The following is a 21,424-nucleotide window of genomic DNA, read 5'->3' on the forward strand; positions in this document are numbered from 1 at the left end:
TCTCTTTTTAAAAAACGAAGAAAAAAAAAGAAGAAGGAAAGAAAGAGAAATATTTGAAAAAGCATTGATAAAAGAAATTTTCAATAAAATGTAAAAGTGACATATGCAATTGCAATTTTGAAGCGCAATGTAATTCTATCTGATATTAGCAATAATAGCAAAATTTAACATAGAAGTCAAATTTTAAAAAAAAAAAATCAACGATCTTATAATTGTAAATAGCATTTAGTCTGTTTTTTTTAAATTAATTTTTCTTATATGATTGATAAAAAAGTTGAAAATCAACAAATCTTTATATTTCAATTATTACAATAATAGTAATAAATGAAAGCAAATCAAAATTCTTAAAGAAAAAAAAAAGATTTTTTTTTCTAAAATAATATGTTCAAATTAATTTAAATATTTCATAATGAATTATTTCACACTATGTATTTCATAATTTCCTATTTATCAATTTTAGGAAGGTATTTTATCCTTAAAATATTTAAAATTATAATATATAATTAAAAATATAACATAAATGAAATACGATACATTTGATATTTATTTTTTCAAATTATTATATAAAAAAAAAAAAATGATAAAAATAAAATGAATTGATATACAGCAAATGAGAAGTTTAATTTTTGATTTATGATTTCGTTTTCATTTCTTTCCTTTTCTTTTCTTTTCTCTTATTTCATTCTTATTTCCATTTTTGTTTATTTTTCTTTTTTTTTTTCTATTATTTCGTTTATTTGTTCTAGCAGATTATATTTTAAATGTATTTCTTACTTTTACTCTAATAATTAATAATATTATTACATAAATATATGAAAAGTTGAAAAACTAAAAAGTAAAATTGATTTTTTTTTTTTTTAATAATTTAAAATTAGTCATTTCAGTATTCTTTTTTTTTTTTTAAATTAGTTCATTTTAGCTATTTGATATATGAAACAATTGAAAAAAAAAAGGAGCTATTACTACAAGTTAGTAGTAATCTCTTATCTCTCTGATAATAGTATTACCACCTCCTCCTCATATACTATCATCAAAAGTAGATGCCGAATAGACATCAGTTGCATTTATTTCTGTAAAGGTAACAGCTGACCTTAGTTTCTAATTACTTTACTATGCTCATCAGAAAATGGTCAGGGGTGACAAATGTTGCTTATAAGATGAAGATTAGCCACGAAAAGATCACACAAATTAGACATCCTCTAAACATTTCGAATAATTTAGGGATCGTACATTATTTCTAATTTTCATCAATCATTAAATTTTTCTTCTTTTCTTTTCTTTTTTTTTTTTGATTTTTATAAGCTAAAATTTGATAGAGAATAAACAGAAAGTATCTTGCCTTTCCTTTTTAAATGAAACATTATCCGGAATTTATTCCGATCTATCAGTAAACATTCATTCATCATAATATTCTTTATGATTTTTATAGAAATATAAAATCAAAAAAAAAATTTTTGATTTTTTGAAATTACCAAAAAAAAATGCTTCAAAATATAATGTAAATTTTTTTAGATGAAATTGAGATGAAATTATGAGAAAAGTTAATTCTCATAATTAATTTTAGAAATAGTTTCATTCTATTTGGAATTAATTATCAGTTACAAAACTTATCAACGCAACAGAATTAGTTATACATACATATAAAAAAAAAATTTATGAAAGTTTGTAATTTTGAAACTTTAACTAAATTTATAGATTTTAAAACTATTCAGTTATTTTCACATAAATATTCCATTAATTCATCTTAGACAATTAAAAAAAAAAGACAAGAATCAATTAATTGTTTAATAAAAACAAGAATTTTTATAGGTAAATTATAAAAATTAAATTAAAGTTTTTAGCTGTTAATTTATCAAACAAAATATGATAGTTGTAAATAATAATAAAAGTTTTTATTATATTTATATCTAAAATAAGGGTTAATGGTTTACACTTTGATGAATGCTTTTCACGTCAAATGAATCGTACGACTTTGACAGTCCGTCATCATAGCATCATTGAAAGTGTCATATTATCCCATAAAAGAAGGATTGAAAAGAGGAATGCATTTTGTGGGAATAAAAAAAAAAAGAAAGTCGTCGTTGTCGCATCTCACTCAAAAAGTTAATATCTATTATTTTGCGCTTCAACGCTCATTTCACACTTATAATATTGAATGAAAAATTTGAACTGACAAAATGTCATTGAAAAAAAAAAAATTTTTTTTTTTTTTTTCTTTTGAATGTTCGTTTCTTTCTAAAAATTTATTTACTTCAAATAATTTATAATCAATGAAAAAAAAAAAAAAAAAAAAGGAAAGAAAGGATTAATCGTTTTTATAAAATTAAATCTTTTAAACTATAAGAAAATTTTCTTTTAAGAAGAAAAAAAGATAATTAAAAAAAAAATTTATTTTATTGCATTAACTATGCAATATTAAATAATTAATTAACTTATTTATGGTTTTCTTTTTTATCTATCATTTTGTACAGTTAATTCAATGTAACGAAAAGTTTATCAGTGAGAAATGAAGAATTAATTATATTGATTGATTGATTGATTGATTAATCAATAACAAATAAATCGATTCGAATGTTTTATTGTTGCTCTTTTTCAGTTTGATTATTTCTTTACACAATTTTGCAGCAATAACTTTCCAAAAATATAAACGTTTGAAAAAAAAAAATGTCCTTTGATGGAAAAAAAAAGAGAGAGAAAGAGAGAGAGCAGAATAGGCATTTGAAAAGAAAGTTTTAGAAAGACGAAAGTTAATTTTGAAAAAAAAAAAAGTTCAGTTAAACATTTTTAAAGTCATTTATAGAAGCAGAAATAGAGTTATTACTTGAAAAGGAACAAAATTGAAAGAATTCACATTTCATATATATTTTTTGAAAAAGTTTTTTAAATTCTAAACTAAACTTATTTTTACTTTAAAAGAAAAAAAAAATGAATAAAAGTAAAAAATTAAAGATAAATTACTTCATAATTGTGTCTGTTAGTTTATGCATAAAATTTTAATGAATCAGAATGAAACCGGATTAATCATACCGGATTAATCATCTCCAATTCCGTAAATGATTTATCAACAAACTAACCATTTTTTCATTTCTTTTATTCTATAAAAGTAAAATAACAACAACATATACTTCATTTTTTTTTTTTATTTTAGGTCATTAAAAGTGGACAGTAATTGTTGAAAGGAACGAAAAGAATAAATTCAATTTTTCGACTTCTCTCTCTCTCTCCCTCTCTCTCTTCCTTTCTTTTTCTCTGTCACTTTCTTGTCCCTTATTTCTTCTTTTTTTTTTCCAATCTCTTCTAAAATGATCATTAAACATTGATTTAATTATATGCCATGTACAATACGAACACACACAAACACACATACACACACATACATACATACAAACATACACACACACACACATGCATACATGCACAAACATACATACACATATAAAAAATACTTATCAACACAAGTAATACAACTTCAAATCTTTCTACTGCAATTAATTTTAGGTTTTGATATTGTAATTAATTTCAGGTCTTGGTACTGCAGTTAATCCTTTAAATTATTCGTATTTTAATTATAAAAGATAAAAATATAAACTAGTGAGAAGCGGAAAAAGAAAAATCTTTTTTTTTGGTGTTTTTCTTTTTTTATTTCAAATTTTTATTTTTTCTGTTGTTTAACTTATGCAATGATCACTATGATAAAAGTAAATAAATCAATAAAATAATTCAATTCATTCACAAAAATATTTTTCTAATTTGCTAAATTCAGAAATTCTTCTTTTTTTTTTTTTTTGAAAATCAAAAAATGATTTTTATTATTGAAGTTTATTATCAATTATTTATTAAATAAATGAGTTAAAATTAGTTGGAAAAAATAAAAAAAAAGATTTTTTTTTTTTGGTAATGTAATTTAATATTATATTAGTATTGAAATTCATTATTTTTTAAATACAAATTTTTTGTTTAATATAATGGATATTTAATAAGATGAGGGCAAATAAATGAATTTCAATTTTTGTAAGTGAAAATTTGATAGGTAAATGTGTATTATCCACCTGTAATAAATACCAATTATTGACATCTGACAGAAATGATTTAGAAGCATTCTGCAGATATTATAAATTTGATTTGAAGGACATAATAATGCTACAGTTTAAATATGACAATGAAGGGAATGTAGCTATAATTTCATATAAATCACAATTATCGCTGGTATATTGATTAGCAGTTAATTATCATTGGTATATTGATTAGAAATTGATTAAAGAAAAAAAGAAAAGATTATTCATTTTGCAATCATAAACACTGATCGCTGGAAAATCACAGAATATAAAAAATAAAGGATAAAAAAAAGGTTCAAAATTTTTACTTTATTAGAAAAAGTTAAAAATTACCTAACTTCTTCAAATGAAATTTTAAAAGTGCAGGTCATAATTGAAATTATATAATTGTAAAATGAATAATAAATGATAGCAGTTGTAATTATATCACTGATAGTAATGATAAATGAATTTAATTTGCTTTATGATAATAACAAAATCACTTTTTTTTCATTTTGCAAAAATTTATTAATGACAATTTTATGCGGTAAATTTACAACAATTTTTGGAAGAAATGGAATAAATGAAAAAAGAAACTGAACAAACTAATCGATTTAAAATGATGAATGACAAATTGCGCGGATAGATTTGAGCAATATTTAAAATTAAAATATCAAACGTTGTATTAATGTTTATGAATGGATAATTAATCATATTTTTATTTGCAAGAAATAGGAAAAGAAAAAAGATTTGCTAATGAAATTTGTAAATATTAATTATGAAAGGTAGGTAAAACTACAAAAAAGGTAAAATAAAATTATGAGCTAATTTAAATAGCGTATGAAAAGAGTGAAATAATAAATTAAATTAATTAATAAGAAGTGATATATTTATTGCTATTCTATCATTCCAATTAAATGATCGATACAAAGACAATAAATAATTTATAAAATATTTTAAATTTCTAAGAGTTTACAATTTTAGCAAAAAAAAAAATTATAAAAGAACCAAAATTTTGATCGACAATAGCCTCTAATAAAATCACCTATTTTTGGGTTTGTCACCTTGACAAGTATGCAGATTAATCTCTCTCTCTCCTTTTCTTCTCTCTCTCTCTCTCTCTCCAATTTTCTAATGCTTCACAATCTCTACGAATTTATACAACTGATATATAAAATTTAAAAAAGAAAAAAAAAATAGTTTTACAACTTTTTATAAAATTTTACAACACCTTATTTCGCTTTTTTTATAAAGTTGATAAAATCGATCAATGTGATAACTTGACTACTACTTACTTAACTTTTTGCAATGAATTTTTGAACGGAACCAAAACTTATTATCATGTAGAAGAGATAAATTAGAATATTCATAAAGGTTAATAATTATCTTAGCGAATGATTGATGATGTTATTATCATGAATAATGTAATTTCAACAATTTATATTTATTGTAGTACGATAAGCAACTATCTTATCGATAGTAATTGTATTGCTCAAATATTTGTAATCATGATGAACTCTGACCTAATCAATTTATTTTACGATGTTAGAATGCTAATAGCTTAAAAAAAGAAACTCAAACTTAAAATAAAGCTTAAAATAAATCTCAGTTTTACTCTTTTCATTTTAGCTCAATATAAATTGTTGAAATTATTGATGAATTTAATTATTTCTAGAGGTAAAAGACAACATTTTCCAACAATTACAATCACCAATAAACAATCTTTTTCAAACTCTATATATAATAAAGTAAAAGGCTTATTAATTTAATGAATTGAATTGAATTGAATTGAAAACTCTTCGAACGGATATCCGTTTTTGCACATATGCGCTTTTATGTATTCATTGTTTGCCTTACATTCACTAAATTCAAACTACAATTATCACATTTTATATAATCTATTCAAATTCATTTCCCATTTAACATTTGAATAATTTACAAATTAAAAAAAGAAACGAAAAAGAAAGTTTGATGTTTCCATCAATAAATTGATAAAATCATTTATAAAAAAATATTCAAAAGTTTCTTTTCCTCTGTTTAATTAACTGTTCCTAATGCGCCCAATGTCACATAAGCATTGATGTGTAAATGATTCCTTTTCATTTCTTTTTTTTTTTTTTAACTATTTAATTCATTTCAAAAGAATTTCTATACTATACAAGTTCATCTCTTATTATGATTAAAATATAATTTAAGACTTCTTTTTTTTAAAAAAAAAAAAAACTTTTTAGAATTATTTGGCTAAGATTAAGCTTATATTTAACTAAATTGTTATATTTAATAAACTTTTTTTTCTCATAATTTCATAACAAATTCATTTTTCATTTGACTTTTTTTTAAATGTTTTATCATTCGCCCATATCTTTTAACTAATTTATAAGCTTATCATTTAACTTTATTTATTGCTAGAGCAAAAGCCAATTAATTATCCTTAATTAAGTTATATTTATTTTATTTATTGAACTTAAAAAGTTACATGTAGAAAAAATATTTGCAAATTATTTTTTATAAAGAAGTTAATAAACTAAAGAGTACATATTGACTTTTTTACTTATAATTTATATGGTAAGTTTACTTATTAAATTATATAAAGGAACAAGAAGAAGTAAGTAACAATGAATGCTTACTTATATGTCTTAGTATGAAAAATAAAATAAAATGCGATAATTGAATGGCTCACTAATTACAGTATTAATTAGATTTCATTCAAAATAAGCTGACTAAACTCTAAAAAGCATAATGTATCTCACATATGTTCCAAAAAATTGGGTTTAATTATGAGGCGGCTTTGACGGATCATAAAAATGCACTTATTAATCTACCTATTCAATTAATATTTCATCGTTAATTAATTAAATATATAGCGGTATCTGTCGATGAGAATGACAAAGTGAAATAATCACTGGCATATATCATATCCAATTTTATTTATATTAATTTTTTGGCTCAATGATTTGGAATAAAAGCCATTAGAGAGAGAGAGGGGAGGGAGAGAGAGAGAGAGAGAGAAAGGTTTTTGGACAATCTGTCGAAATTTCCATATCACAGAAAAAATGCAAAAATTATTGTATTATCAATAAGATTTAATGGTGTAAAAGAATGAAAGGATGAAATTTTTGTAAATGAGAAGAGATGGAATTTATTTAATCTAAAATTTGAATTGGATAAATTTAATTCAAAATTAGGAATTATAATACATTTAGAAATTGATTTGTATTTCTAATTCAAACATTGAAAAATTGAGTGAAATGATTTAGTTAATTTTTTTTTTTTCATTATTTAGTTGGTTGGAATATGGAAAGCATAGGTAAAATATATTTTTGTGACATATTTTAGTGCTTCTAATTCAAATGTCATCAAATTTAGATATGCACTGAATTCGAGAACAAATTATTCAATGCTGAATTATGAAGGAAAGAATTTAAGACTAATATTTCAAGTTCGAAAAAAAAGAAAAAATTATTTAATGAACAAATAAAAAAAAGTGAATTCTGATTCGAATTTTCAAAATTTTCAACTCAATTAAATTTATCGTTGTTAAAAAAAAAAAAATATTTTCCAGAGAAATAAAAAATTTGGCATATAAAAGTTTATTAATTTCTTCATAATTAAATGCTAATTTTACTAAATTTTTTTTTTTTTTGTTGAACATTTAAAGCATTTAAAATCATTGCCATATTGTTTGCAACGTTGCAAATCGATTCTAAGTTAAGTTATGAACAATGTAAAAATTTAATAAGATTTGATGAGAAAAGTAAAGGAAATGAAGAGAAATGAGTAAATGTAAATTAACTAAAATTGGAATAAACAAAATAGTAAACAAAAATAAAATAAAAGTGGAAATAAGCCACAACAAAACAACTGATATGAGAGAATGATAGAAGTAATATGAGATAGCATTTAGCTATGAAACAAACTAAAATATGTTGTTTAAAAAGATTGTTAAAATCTCAAGAGAAATTTCACAAAAATTTCAACAACAGCTCATAAATTATTTGAATAAAAATGTTAATATTTTTTTTTGTTCCAAAAAAAAAAAATATATTAATTTGATGTAATTTAAAGAAATTTTCTCCTTCTTTTTTGTTTTGTTTTGTTTAATTTATAATTTTTGTTTAATTTTACACTTAAATATATCTGTCATTGAAATGATAGACATTTGAATGTTGAAAGATAAACAAAAGAAATGGCCAGAAATGTTAGAAAGGAAATAGCAAATGGACAAAAAAGCTGTCAAGATAAGCAGAGAGAGGGAGGGAGAGAGAGAGAGAGAGATTAGATGTCTCAGATGTCACCGGAAATAAGAGATTGCTTTTGGGAAGTTAGAAAGTATGAGAGAGATTACTTTATAACAACAAACATTTCAATAGAAATCAACAAAAGAAATGTAAACAAATGAAATTAATGAATGAATTTGTGGATATGATGCTGAGGAAATTTGAAGGATGAATTTGCATTGAAAATACAAAATAATCGTTTGCTAGCAAAGCTTATCAGATTTTTATGGATAAATTAGCTTAATTCATTTTTATAACTAATTAAATCATTTTAACTGATGAAAAAAAAAACAGAGTAAATAGATTAATTATTATGAGAATGAGAAAAAAATCAGTAAGTGATTTATTTGTAAATTATGGAATTTCTTGAATAAGTGTCGCAGTATTTAGACAATACAAAATGACCTTTAACCTCTCCTTGATATTATTTTCCGAACAAAGATCTTGACCATAAGTTCTAATCGATAATAAAAACAAAAACAAAAAAAAAAAAAAAAAACTAAAAGTATCAATAAAAAGCCATTAGTAATGTCTCAATGCATGTCAAAATGATTTAACTTACATTCTTTGCTAACATAAAGCTAATTGATTTGAATTTTTTTTTTCACTTTTTTTAAAACTGAAAAGCTGTATGTGAGAGAGAGAGAGAGAGAGAATGAAATTTAACAAAAAAGCCAAAAAACTAAGAAAGATACTTATAGCACTAACTCTTAAAATATTTTTCTTTCATTTAAAAAAGAGAAGAAAAAAAAAAAAGAAAGAAAATAAGAAAGAAGCAATACAAGCACAGCTGCAACACATTAAAACATTTTCAAAAAAAAAAAGGAAAATTTCAAAAATATGGAAAAGGAAAATAAATATATAAAAAAAAAGAGAGAAATACAGGAAGTTCATAATGAGTTTTGAATGATTTACAAAAGCGCCAAAGAGAAGAGTTTTTTTTTTTTTTTTTTCAAATGTGAAAACGACGAACAGATTGAAATAGGAACAGCTGCGCTTCTGAAGAAATGATAAGATCTGAGGAGGAGACAGCAAAAAGAAAAGAAGGAAAAACGAAAATAAAATGCGTAAAAAAAGTTGTCCTTTCCGGTGAATAACAAATTTCTACTACTTCCGAAAATTGTATCTATGCATCCAATAAATATTTTCTTTTTATGCAAATTTATGAGCACTTTTTTTGCTTTTTTTTTTTAAATAATTATACTTTTGAGAAAATTACCTATCGTTAAGATGAAAAAAAAAAAAAAGATAAAATAATGCTAACCGTTGGAATGTTATCAGTTGAAAATTGACCAATTGTCAATTGTTGACAATCTTCTTCAAGTGGAGATGGTAATTGTGATGACAAATTTGATCCAAGTAATAATTCTAATTTAGATAAGTTTTGAAATGTCACAGTATCACACCAATTTGAATTATTATTGTTCACCGGTAATGATGGATTACAATGTCCAGCGGAATAATAACGTGGTCCGGAATTTAGCAATGATGAAAGTAATTGAATGCTGAAAGTATTTAAATTTTTTTAAAATCAATTTTTTTCTCTTTCTCTTTCTCTCTCTCTCTCTCTTTTAAGAGAAGAATGTTATGAAAAAAAAAATAAATTATTAGAATAAATTAAAAGTTTTCATTTTCCTAAGAACGTTAAGCTTTTCCAGTCTGTATAATCTTTATAAATTCAATGATATTCACAGAAAAGCGGTAATTATTTGCTTATGGATTAAGAATTTCTCACTCACAAAGCCTTTTGAACATTTTTAAAATATAAGCAAAGTCAATTGCTTACACTTTAATCGATGCTATAAAGCAAAAGATAAAGACTTTGCATGAGTCATCTTCATTTGGATGACTAATACATAAAGCAGTAGAAGAATGATTAATTATTATAATTTTTCATTTATTTATTTATAGAGCTTTTTTTTTCTTGTAAATCTTACAAACTTATGGCACATGCAGAGAGAGAGAGAGAGATGTAATACATTAAAAATTAAATGATAATTTAAATTTTAACTAATAGCTGAATTACTCATCAAAATTTCCTAATATTTGAAAAAAAAAATTCCACTAAAAATTTGCAGCAAAAGACGAGAAAATCTTTTTAAAATGAAAGAATTATATCATTTGGAAGAAATATTGATGTATCGGTTAATCGAAATATTGATTTCTTGTAATGATTGTCATTTTTTTTTTTAAAAAAAAAGCTAAACAGAATAGAATTAAAAGGAAATTTTACACTTTTATAAAAATTGGTTTGTTTTTTTCTTTAAATAAAAAATATACTTTAATAATGCAATTTTGTGATATAAAAAAAAACCATCATTTTAAGTCATTTATTGTTTTCATATGTATGTAAGAAATAAAAATGAATTTAAAACAAAATTGAAAAATGATTTTCACTTTTTCTCATTTTCCAAAGGTAAAATGAGAAAATAAAGATGAAAAAAAAAAAAAAAATAAAATTTTGCAAAATAAATATTATCATACAATTTAACTAACTCATCCATAATTACCACTAAATCACTTATCAATTTCAATAGGTAAAAAGAATAATATCATCTAATGCATAAATTTTAATAATTTTTTAAATAAATAAATTTAATATTTTGCCATAAATATTTCATGTAAAACATTTCACTATTTAGTATAACAGAAAAAATTTTTAAACAATTTCTATTAAAATGTATCAACTAACTAATTTTTGTTAATTGCTGAAGCAGAAAAAAAAGAAAAATAATAATATTAAAAATAAATTTCAATCATATTAACAGGATTGATTTATTTCTAAGCTAAGAATTTTTATTAAAATTTTATCTTTTAAATACTCTATCAATTTACAACTGTTTTTTTTTTCTTCAAAAAAATTAAATTATCTAATCAAGTTAAAGCTATCTAGTGCAAATATTTGCATATGTGTATAATATAAACATATATGTAAACAAAGAATGGAGAGAGAAAGAGATGTTATTACTAAAATTTATAATTAGTGGAACTCTAGAAAGAATGGAACAAGATTTGAAGGCATTCATCTGTATTATCAAATGAATTCATTCATTCATTCATTGAAATTCAATGAATTTTACAGCTGCTATCAAAATGATCTAAGCATGTCCAATTCATTTCATTCCATTTCAATTCATTTCATTTCCATTCATTTCATTTCCATTCATTTCATTCCATTTCAATTCATTTCATTTCATTTCATTTCCATTTGTTTCATTTCATTTCATTTCAATTCATTTCATTTCAATTCTGTTCAGTCACACCATTTCGCTATTTTGCAATTCATTCAATGCATTTAGCATTTCATTTCAATTTTAGCCATTTAAATCAAAAAGAAAAAAAAAAAAGAAAGAAAAAGATCACATTTAAATGCTTCCTAGGCAATATTATCACTATTCATTTGTGGAAAAAACACTCATTACATAAAATTTAACTATCATTTTAAAATTTTTACAAAAAAGGACTAACATTTCTCTCCTAAATTTTAAAATCTAAATATTGAAATTTTTATGAAAAAACTAAAATATCTATCAATATTGCTTGCTATATCGATTGCATAAATTTTCGGCTAAATCAAAAAAAGAAAAAAAGAGGGAGCATAGTGTTTATTAGAAAAGAAGAACTAATGATTGATTGATTGATTTCGGATTAAATCTAAAAAAATTTTTTTTTTCAAATGCACAAAAATTTATTTCTTATTTAATTCAAACAATTATTTTTTATCAATAATAATAATAATTTAAACAGTTACAAATAAAACTGTTTCGTTTATGTTATGAATTGAAAAAAGTTTAATTAAAAATTTTTCATTAATTTAGAAATTACGGATCATTAATGTAGGAAAAAGAAAATGAAAAAACTGTGAAGTTCCGGAATAGAGCAAAATCGATCCAAAGAATTAATCAATCAATCAATCAATTTTTTTTATTCTTACGAGCATAGAACAAAATCCAATAATGAAAAATACCAAAAAAGGAAAAAAAAAAAGAAAGAAAAATTGATGATCGAATGAGCAGAAAAGTAAACATTCAATTTGATGGACGCGGAAAAAAAAAAGAGAGAGAAAGAGAGAGAATGTATGAATTAAAATTTAAAAAAGTATTCATGAAATAAAATTTAGATGAAATGATATCTGATGCATTGCTAATTTTAGGCTTAAATATTTTCGATCAGCGATCGAAAAGCAAATAAAACTAAGCGCTACTGATGAAAAAAGAAAAAAGTAATAGTAATTAATTATAATGTATAAAGAGAAGAGAAAAAAAATTTTTAGCCTTTAATTGTCTAATGATAATTGATGAGTAAACAAATGTAATTAAATTGATTAATTGATTTAGATATAAAAAAAAAGTTACTATTTGATAAAATAGATAGCAATTAATTTTGCTTAAATTTGTAGAGAATTAAATTCACATTATTGTAATATTTTGAAATGGCTCTATTACTATTATGTTTAAAATTTTAGCTTAAAAGTTTCGGGAATATATTATTTAATTTTAATTTCACTTTTTTTTTTTACAATATAATTTCATTCTTTTCTTCTTTTTCTAAAAAGAAAAAAATGTTACATCTTGAAGTGGAAATTTTTATTATTTATTAATAAAATTTTTTTTTTTCTTTTCATAAATCTGTGTGACAGTTATGCAAATTAAATAAGCTTTTCTTCCTAGCTTAAAACAATATTTAATATTTAAATTTTATAATCGATTTAATCAAATAGTTAAAGTATTAAGCAATAATAAATGATAACAATTAAAATATTCAATGCACAATTCATGATTAATTGTCATTGCACAACATTGCACGAACATCTTTAGATAAACCAATAAATGATATTTCAGAAATTTTCAAGTGCTAATTTAGGAATTATTGAATCAATGCTAAAATGATTTTAAATGGAATTTAATTAATAATTATAGTAACAATAATTAATTCCATAAGCATATTGCTCGATTAAAATTAAAAATTCTTTTCTAAAATAAGCATTAGTAAGAATCATATTTTAAAAAAAAAAAAAAACGAAATATATTTGAACAAACAAAAAGAGAGAGAGAGAGAAAGAGAGAGGTAAAAAGTGATAGTGTATTTCTTCATTTTTATTCAAAAGAAAAAATAAAATAAAAGTTAAAAAATAAAAAAGCCATTGCAGAAGAAAAGTCAATTTTTATCAATGTAATAATAATGCGAGAGCACATTCATTTATTGCTGATATAATACAGAGAAGCCTAAACATCAATTTATTTTCAAAGCAAATTCAAAGGCCTATTCAACATGTACATCTCTCTCTCTCTCTTTCTCTCTCTCTCTCTCTCTTTCTTCTCTTTGTTTTGATAGATAAATGAACTTGAAAACATATAAGTGCATAAGAGTAGATATATTTTCATTTATTTATCAAATATAATTTAAATGATACTTCTTTTATCAGTGATAATTATCATTTTTTTAAATTTAATCCCTCAAATTTGTAAAATATATCAAAAATTGCATTACAGAAATAATTTATAAAAATTAGATAAACAACATAATAATAACAAATTTATATGCATAATTTACTTATCACATATATGAGCATTACAATATTGATGGATAAAATTGATGAAATGAAATTGGATGGTTGGATGGAAAAATTAAAAGAAGAAAAAATTGTTAGATTTTAATGAATGAAAAAGATTGTTTAGTAAGATATTTAGTATGATTGGAGTGAAAAATTTTTTTTTTTGCTATGATATGTCTAATTTTGATTTATAAAATAGCTAAAATTTGAAAAAAGAAATGAGAATTGCTACCAGCAGCTATGACAACAGAAATTTTTAGCTATAATAAAGTTTGAAGTTCTAGAAAGAGTTAAATCAATATTTAACATTTTATCTTGATAATCGTTTGTGCGGACTTTTTTTTTTCTTTTCCTCATAACGATTGTTAATACTTTTAAAATTTTAATAAAAATTAAAATACAATTTTTTAAAAAACTTTTATTCTGTTCTGTGATTTACATTACTCTAACAATAACTATTATAATTTATGAGAAATTAACATTAGCAATTGTTAATATTTTTACAAATGACCAAACAACAAATCAGAAATTAACAACAAAAATTGCAATTAGAAGTGCAAATGCACGATCTGCATGCCATAATTTACGACAGATTTACTTGCCATCAGTATTAAAAAAACTTTTTCAGTTCTGCGCAGCATGCAGTTGCAATAATTAAATTTACAATTTGCACTTTTTAACTGTTTTCTAAACTAATGAATAATTAAGTCTGATGAGAAATAAATTCATAATTAAATTATAATTAAGCAATTCATGCTTGTAAGTAGCATACATTTGTAGTATTCATTTTAGTTATTTGAAAAAAAGGAAATGAATGGCACTTATTAATGAGTAAATAAATCCCAAAATGCAACATTTAACAGTAACTAATTTACATTATATTTGCATAGCATTTAAGCAACAACAATAATAACATTTTCTTTCAATATCACAAATATATGAAAGATAAGGTTAATTAAGTAGTCGCACTCATCATCATCTCTCTTTTCAACTATTCCTTATTATAACCATTCATGTCATTTGCATATTAAGCATCTGGCAAATAAATTCACTACTGTTCTTATTATTTATTGTAACTCTCATTTACTATTGTTATTATTTATTATTATTATTATTGTTACCACTGTTGTTGCTGTCACAATTATTGTTATTATTATCATTATTGTCATTATTATTATTACTACTATTACAACATCTTTATTATTATTGTTGTTACTATTATCGTTATTATTATCATCACCTTATCATGGTTTCATTAATTAATAAAGTGTATTAAAAAGATGAAAAAAATCCTTATTGTATCATCATTTGATCAAATATTTATTTATTCAAAATTATTAAAATAAGCCAAGACGTAATGTATTAATTGGAAAAATTTAATCATTTGAGTATAGTATTTGTAGATTTAAAGAAAAAAAAATATCATACTTAAGCTATCTTTTCCTAAGTTTTATTGAAATTGAAAAAAAAAGAAGGAAATTTTGTAATATTTAATTTTTGCAATATTTAAGAAATAAATATGCATTAATTAATTCAATTGTAAGATAAAAAGAAAGAATAAAATGAAGAAATATTTCTCTCTCTCTTATACAAAAATTTGTTTTCTTCATTGAGATTTATTTTCAACCAAAAAGTTTAAAAAAATTTTCTTTTTTATTTAAATTAGTAAAAAAAAGGTGAAATTTCAACTTGCTTTTTCATATGAACGATCTTTTGCAAATTTCTTTTTTCTAAAGTTTATACTTTAATTTTACAATTACTAACTTTATTTCCTTTTATTTTCTCGAGTTAATATATAAATTACTATAACATTTGAAAGTAATAAGTAACACAATTTACTAGCACAAAAATCTGTACTAATAGTTCAACATTGGAATGTATTATAAGAGTAAAATTAAAAAAGTAAATTTATCAATTTTTCAACTCAGAGAATGGTGATGACGGATGGTAAACAACTCATTGAAATTAGTAATAATATATTTGAATTTCAGTGGGCCATTTAAAAAAAAAAAAAAAAAAACTCTCATAAATTGCTATTTTTTTTCTTTTTTGTTTACAGTATATGGTATTTTAGATGAGATGATTCAACTGTATGTCAATATATCAGTAATAGGCTGTATCAATAGAGATGTAAATTTTCTCAAATATTTTAAAAATTTTTCAACATTAATAAATGTATGTGCTATTTAATAAATCTTAGATGATATAATATCTTGAATGACAATAATAATCATATTAATAATAATAATAATAAATAATTATATAACAATAATAATCATAATGATGACAATAATAATAATATTAGTAATGATAATAATAATAATAAACAATGACATAATAATAATAATAATAATGATATTAATAATAATGACAATAACAATAATAATAATGATAACAATAATAATAATAATAATAAATTACACAAAAAAATCTACAATGCTTATGCTTTATTTTTATTGTTATATCGTAGTTTTATAAATTTATTCAAACAGTTGAAAAGAACTGAAAAGTAAATATGCAAAATTACAATTGTTGGAAAGTAAAATTACAATTTTTAGATAACTTACAAATATAAAAAATTGGAAATTTTTAGACTGATTACCATTCACAGTTACTTTTTATATTTATAAGTTATTTAACTGGTTGAGAACAAGTTTAACAAAGTTTTGACAAGAATTATTTCAAAATCACTCGAAAGGTATCAGTCATTGAAGATACTTATACAACAATGCTATTATTATTATTTATGCTAGTGTAATCAACTTTATTGCAAATATTTGCTCAATCATATTATTATTATTGTTTGCCAAATCATATATATTATCAACATTTAAATTTCAAATTTGAAACAATCGATAAATACACAAGAAAGATCATTTAAATTCCAGCATATAAAGAGGACATTTAATAAATAAGCAGAGAAAAAGGTCATGTAAAATATAAGCTTAATGTTTTAACAAAAAATTTACAATGATAGCTTTTTTTTTTTTTTTTTTTGTTAAATGATTAATTCAAAGGATAAGAAGTGCAGCTGTTCTCAGATAGAAAAGTTAGTTAAATTGCTAATAGAAATAATTCAAAATGGTATCAATGATTTCACTAATGAAATTCATTTCAGTAAAACAGAATGTCCATTACACCGGCAAACATTGCTAATGAACGCTTTCAAATGATTTGAAACTAATTTAAAATGCTCAATGAGAGCTAAAAAAAAAAAAAAAAAGCGCTGAATGCCTTTCACAAAATTTGTTGGCAATAAAAAAGTAACCAAAAATGATAAATGATTCGCTTTTTGTGCTTAGCAAACGAAAAAAAAAAATGTAACAAAGAATAATATTTGAAAGAAGAATGAGAGAAGAGAGAATGAAAGAGAAAAAGAAAAAAAAAGGAAGGGAAGAATTAAAGTTTAAATCTGATAGAAGTAACTTTTCAAAGATGATACACTTATAATTGTCTTTTTGTTTGTTTTAAGTTTATTTACTTCATTTACAACTTTAAAGCACAAGAATAAATAGTTGTACAGCTAAAATGTAAAAGTATGAATAGGTAGTAGAACAGGTGTAAATAAGTATAAATAAGTTTATTTTATCTTTTATCTTTTACTTGATATGATATGCATGGTTGAATGGATGGACTATTTCAATGAATTGCTAGGATGAACGGATGGAAAAACTTAGAAAAGATATTTGATAATATCATATGTTTACCATTTTGAATGAAAAAAAAAAATTAAGTGCATTAAAAATAAATAAATTTCAAAATTGAACAATTTGAAATTTATTATTTCTCCTATTTACTTATAAAAGCTTTTTAATAAAATTAATGCAGCGAGAAAATTTTTCAATTATTTCATCATCAGAATTCAGCTTACAATCTCGTATTTATTATTTCTAAAATTCAAGACTTAATTTTAATTATTTTAATGAAAAGCTAACAAAAAAGAAAAAAAAATGGAATTCATAAGAGATAAAAACGAACATATGGTAGTGATAAAATGCATGAAGTGATGATGATAGTGATAATAATTTTAAAAAAAAAAAGGAGGGCATTGATAAATTCAGAACAGTTGTGTTGCTCTTTTGCACTTCAGTTGCTTTCAATAAGCTTCCGGAGAAAATAATTTCCAGAAATCGGGAAGAAATGTAACAGAAAGATGAAATATGATGGGAATTGGGAAGTAATTTGTCATTCGAATTGACAAATTGATAAATGATAAACATACATACCCATATGTCAATTACATTCATACCTTTACCCATAATCATACCCAAAGATTTTCTCTTTCTAACAATATTATTGCTAAAAAAGAAAAAAGAAAAAAGAGGAAAAAAAATGAAAATTTGATTTTGAATGCTGAAAAATAGAATGGAATAATTTCATTAGAACGGATGAAAATAATGAATAAAATGAAATTTTATTCTCGAACGAATTCATTCCATTTCAATTTCATTCAAGCCATTCTCGTTCACTTCTTCAACCTCCACACAAAAACATTATAATTAAATTTAATTTGAATTAATCTAATTTGATTAACTCTAATCCTATTTTACTGTTAACATAAAATACAATTGAAGCTATTTTAGGATGCTAGGAAAGGAAGTGAAAATTATGAAAGTTAAATATGTCCATTTTAAGTAGAAAAATGACTGAAATATTTGTGATGAAAAGGATAATTAAGAGTAAAATATGATTTTAAAAAAAAAAAAACTGTAAAATAATAAATGTAGAGAAATGGTAGAATTGTTCTGCTAATGAAATGCCACTGATATAACAAATCTTTATTTGTTTAACATTTATTCGAACTTAAATTATTTCATTTATTTGTTTAATAAAATAAAAGTATGATTGTTAATAATGAGAAGAATTAGGGAAGCATAGATTTCAACGATTTCCTAATGATAAAGAATTGGAATTATTGGAATAAATCCTTTTAGGATGTTAGCTTGCTATTACATCTCAACCTCTCAACTCTCGACTCTCGACTCTCAGTTCTCAATCTAATAGATTTCTGCTGATGCATATAATATAATTTTAAATTCCAATTCATTTTTAAACTACACAAAATTGTGATAAAGTAAAAATATAAGAATATCAATAATGAGATGAAATTAAAAATGCTGGAAAATAAATGAATAAACAAAATAAAAAATAATAAATGAGTAACTAAAAAATGGCTTAAATTTTAGAAAGAAGAAATTAATTAAAATTAAAACAATTGCTAAAAAAAAATTATTTTTTTTTGTAGCATAGACGTATTCATCTTAGCTTTTCTCTTATATCTTCAAATCACAATGACAGTGTGAAAGATGACAATGTCACATCACATGTCAATCCACTAAATCACTAATTCGATAAATCTAATTTGCATATGTTTATACAAATATAAAAGTAAAGTGTAAATAAATGATACGAAATGAGGTAGAAATAAAAAAGTATAGTGAAAATTTGAAAGTAAGAAAGATGAAATAAATATATGTATGTATGTATGTATGTGTGTGTGTGTGTGTGTGTGTGTGTGTGTGTGTGTGTGTGTGTGTGTGTGTATGTGTGTATGTGTGTGTATGTATGTATGTTTTGTGTGGACTATGAACTGTCAGACAAATCGTAAAAATTTACGAAACAATGTCGAAATTAATGAATGGATAAACAAATGGCGAACACTCTGACAATTTTAACGAATTTCAAGCAGTAAACATAATAGAAATGAAAAGAAGTAGGAAAAGGATTAGACAAGAGAGAGAGAGAGAGGAGGGAGAGGAAGGGAGAGAGAGAGAGATAAGTGATAAGAGATAAGAGACAGTAGTGATAAAATTGATAAATGAATTAAACAAAGATTTCATAAATTATCGCTTTCAAAATTGTTATGATTTTCCATTCACTTTTATATATTAATGCTATTTGCTGAATAGTTGGTGAAAGTAATTGTGGCCATTACAACAATGTATCATAGATTTGAGCCAATTAGCTTAATAAGTGTTAGCTTGGAAAATAATTAGCCAAGCTTTAATTACATAAATTTAAATAGGCAAAGCAAAAGCTACTTACTAATGTTATCTATTTATAAAATTAACATTGATTTGAATAATCAGATAAAAATTGTGACAGCATAATTAGAGCAGAAGTTATCATTAGGATAGGCTTATTTTAATTTTTAGCCAAGTTCTAAAATACAAATGCAAAAATGCTGGTTTTAGATATGTGTGTGTTAGCTTATTAAGAAAAATCATAATTAATTTTACTATTCTGCAATTAATTAAAAAAATTTTTTAACAAAAAAAAAAAAAAAATGAAATTTCATATTTCTTTTAATTATATAATTAATTTTATAATGATTTATGAAAAAATTAATAACTTAAAAATAAAATTAAGCAGATACTGAGCAATTTATTGTTGATAAAGTTACCTTAATCATACACTACCCAGTGTAAAAGTATTACATTTGTATAAATATTAATTAAAAGCCAAAAAAAGAAAAGACTAAAATGAAGAAAATAGAAAAATAATAGACCATTTCTTGGCACTTTTTTTTTCAGTGCATTTTTAAAATCTTTAAAATTGGTTAAAATCGGTATTTATTTATTTATTTTTTTTTTTTATATTTAAAATTTTAGATAAAGAATTTTGACAAAAATATGTGCCAAAAAAGCAAAAAAAAAAAACAAAGATCAGAAAGTAAAAATTAGGAATTTATTGATAATATGATGATCATTGAAGTTTTGTGAAAAATTTTAAAATTTATTTTAAAATCAAAAGAAATATTTTTATCTAAAAAAAAATATCATTTGAAAAATATTTTTGAACTTTTGACACACTTTTGATGACACACTCTTTGACAAAAATAATTTTAAAGCAAAAAGTTTTTTGTTCGTTTGCGTCGAATCGATGCAATTCATTTTGTTTTACTAAATAAAAAAACACACAATTACAAAGTTGTCGAGAAATAGGTTGCAATAATTAATTAATAGAGAATCTATTCTGATGACTCATCCATTTAATTGTTGTAAATTATGAAATTTATTGATTTGAAAAAGTTTATGCTGGAAAATGGCCAATTGAGAAGAGTAAAATTATAAATTGATCAATTTGATAAAAGATAAGACTATGTGATAATGAATGTACAGGTAAATTACTGAATTGAATTTACGTCAAATTCCCATTTTAATGTCACAATGATTATAAGTGACAGTGACATGACTATATTCTTTCCTTTTCTATCATCTTTATCCATAATTGTACCTTCATTTCGAGGTTCATTTGACAATTTTAGAATTTACTCTTTGAAATCTTACACATACATTTCTCCAGTGGTCACTCTAAAGCTATTAGAGAAAAGGTAGGTTAGCAATTAAAGTTACACAGTTTGTCCTTGGCTAATGCATCGATGGATTAATTTATGAGAATTTTAAATCAATTTCATTGCAACAAAGTTGAAATATACATTTTATACAGCTTTTAATTTTTCTTTTCCTACAGGAAATAACCTTCAAAAATGACCATCAAATAATTGAATAAAGAAATGTTCAATTTATTCTTCCTTTTTTATAAAAAAAGAAAAGAAA

General features: G+C 22.7%; 1 protein-coding gene across 1 annotated transcript in view; it reads right to left on the bottom strand.

The window, feature by feature from the left end:
• Positions 1 to 21,424, bottom strand: part of Bma-mig-10 — a gene marked incomplete at both ends in the record, with an annotated part of 38,241 nt that overhangs the window by 13,303 nt on the left and 3,514 nt on the right. The window contains one exon of the mRNA XM_043076397.1: positions 9,576 to 9,816. Within this exon, the coding sequence (XP_042932331.1) occupies positions 9,576 to 9,816 (241 nt within the window). The remainder of the gene's footprint in view (positions 1 to 9,575; positions 9,817 to 21,424) is intronic.

Source organism: Brugia malayi (assembly GCF_000002995.4).
Source record: "Brugia malayi strain FR3 genome assembly, contig: Bm_v4_Chr1_scaffold_001, whole genome shotgun sequence".
Lineage (NCBI taxonomy): Eukaryota > Metazoa > Nematoda > Chromadorea > Rhabditida > Onchocercidae > Brugia > Brugia malayi.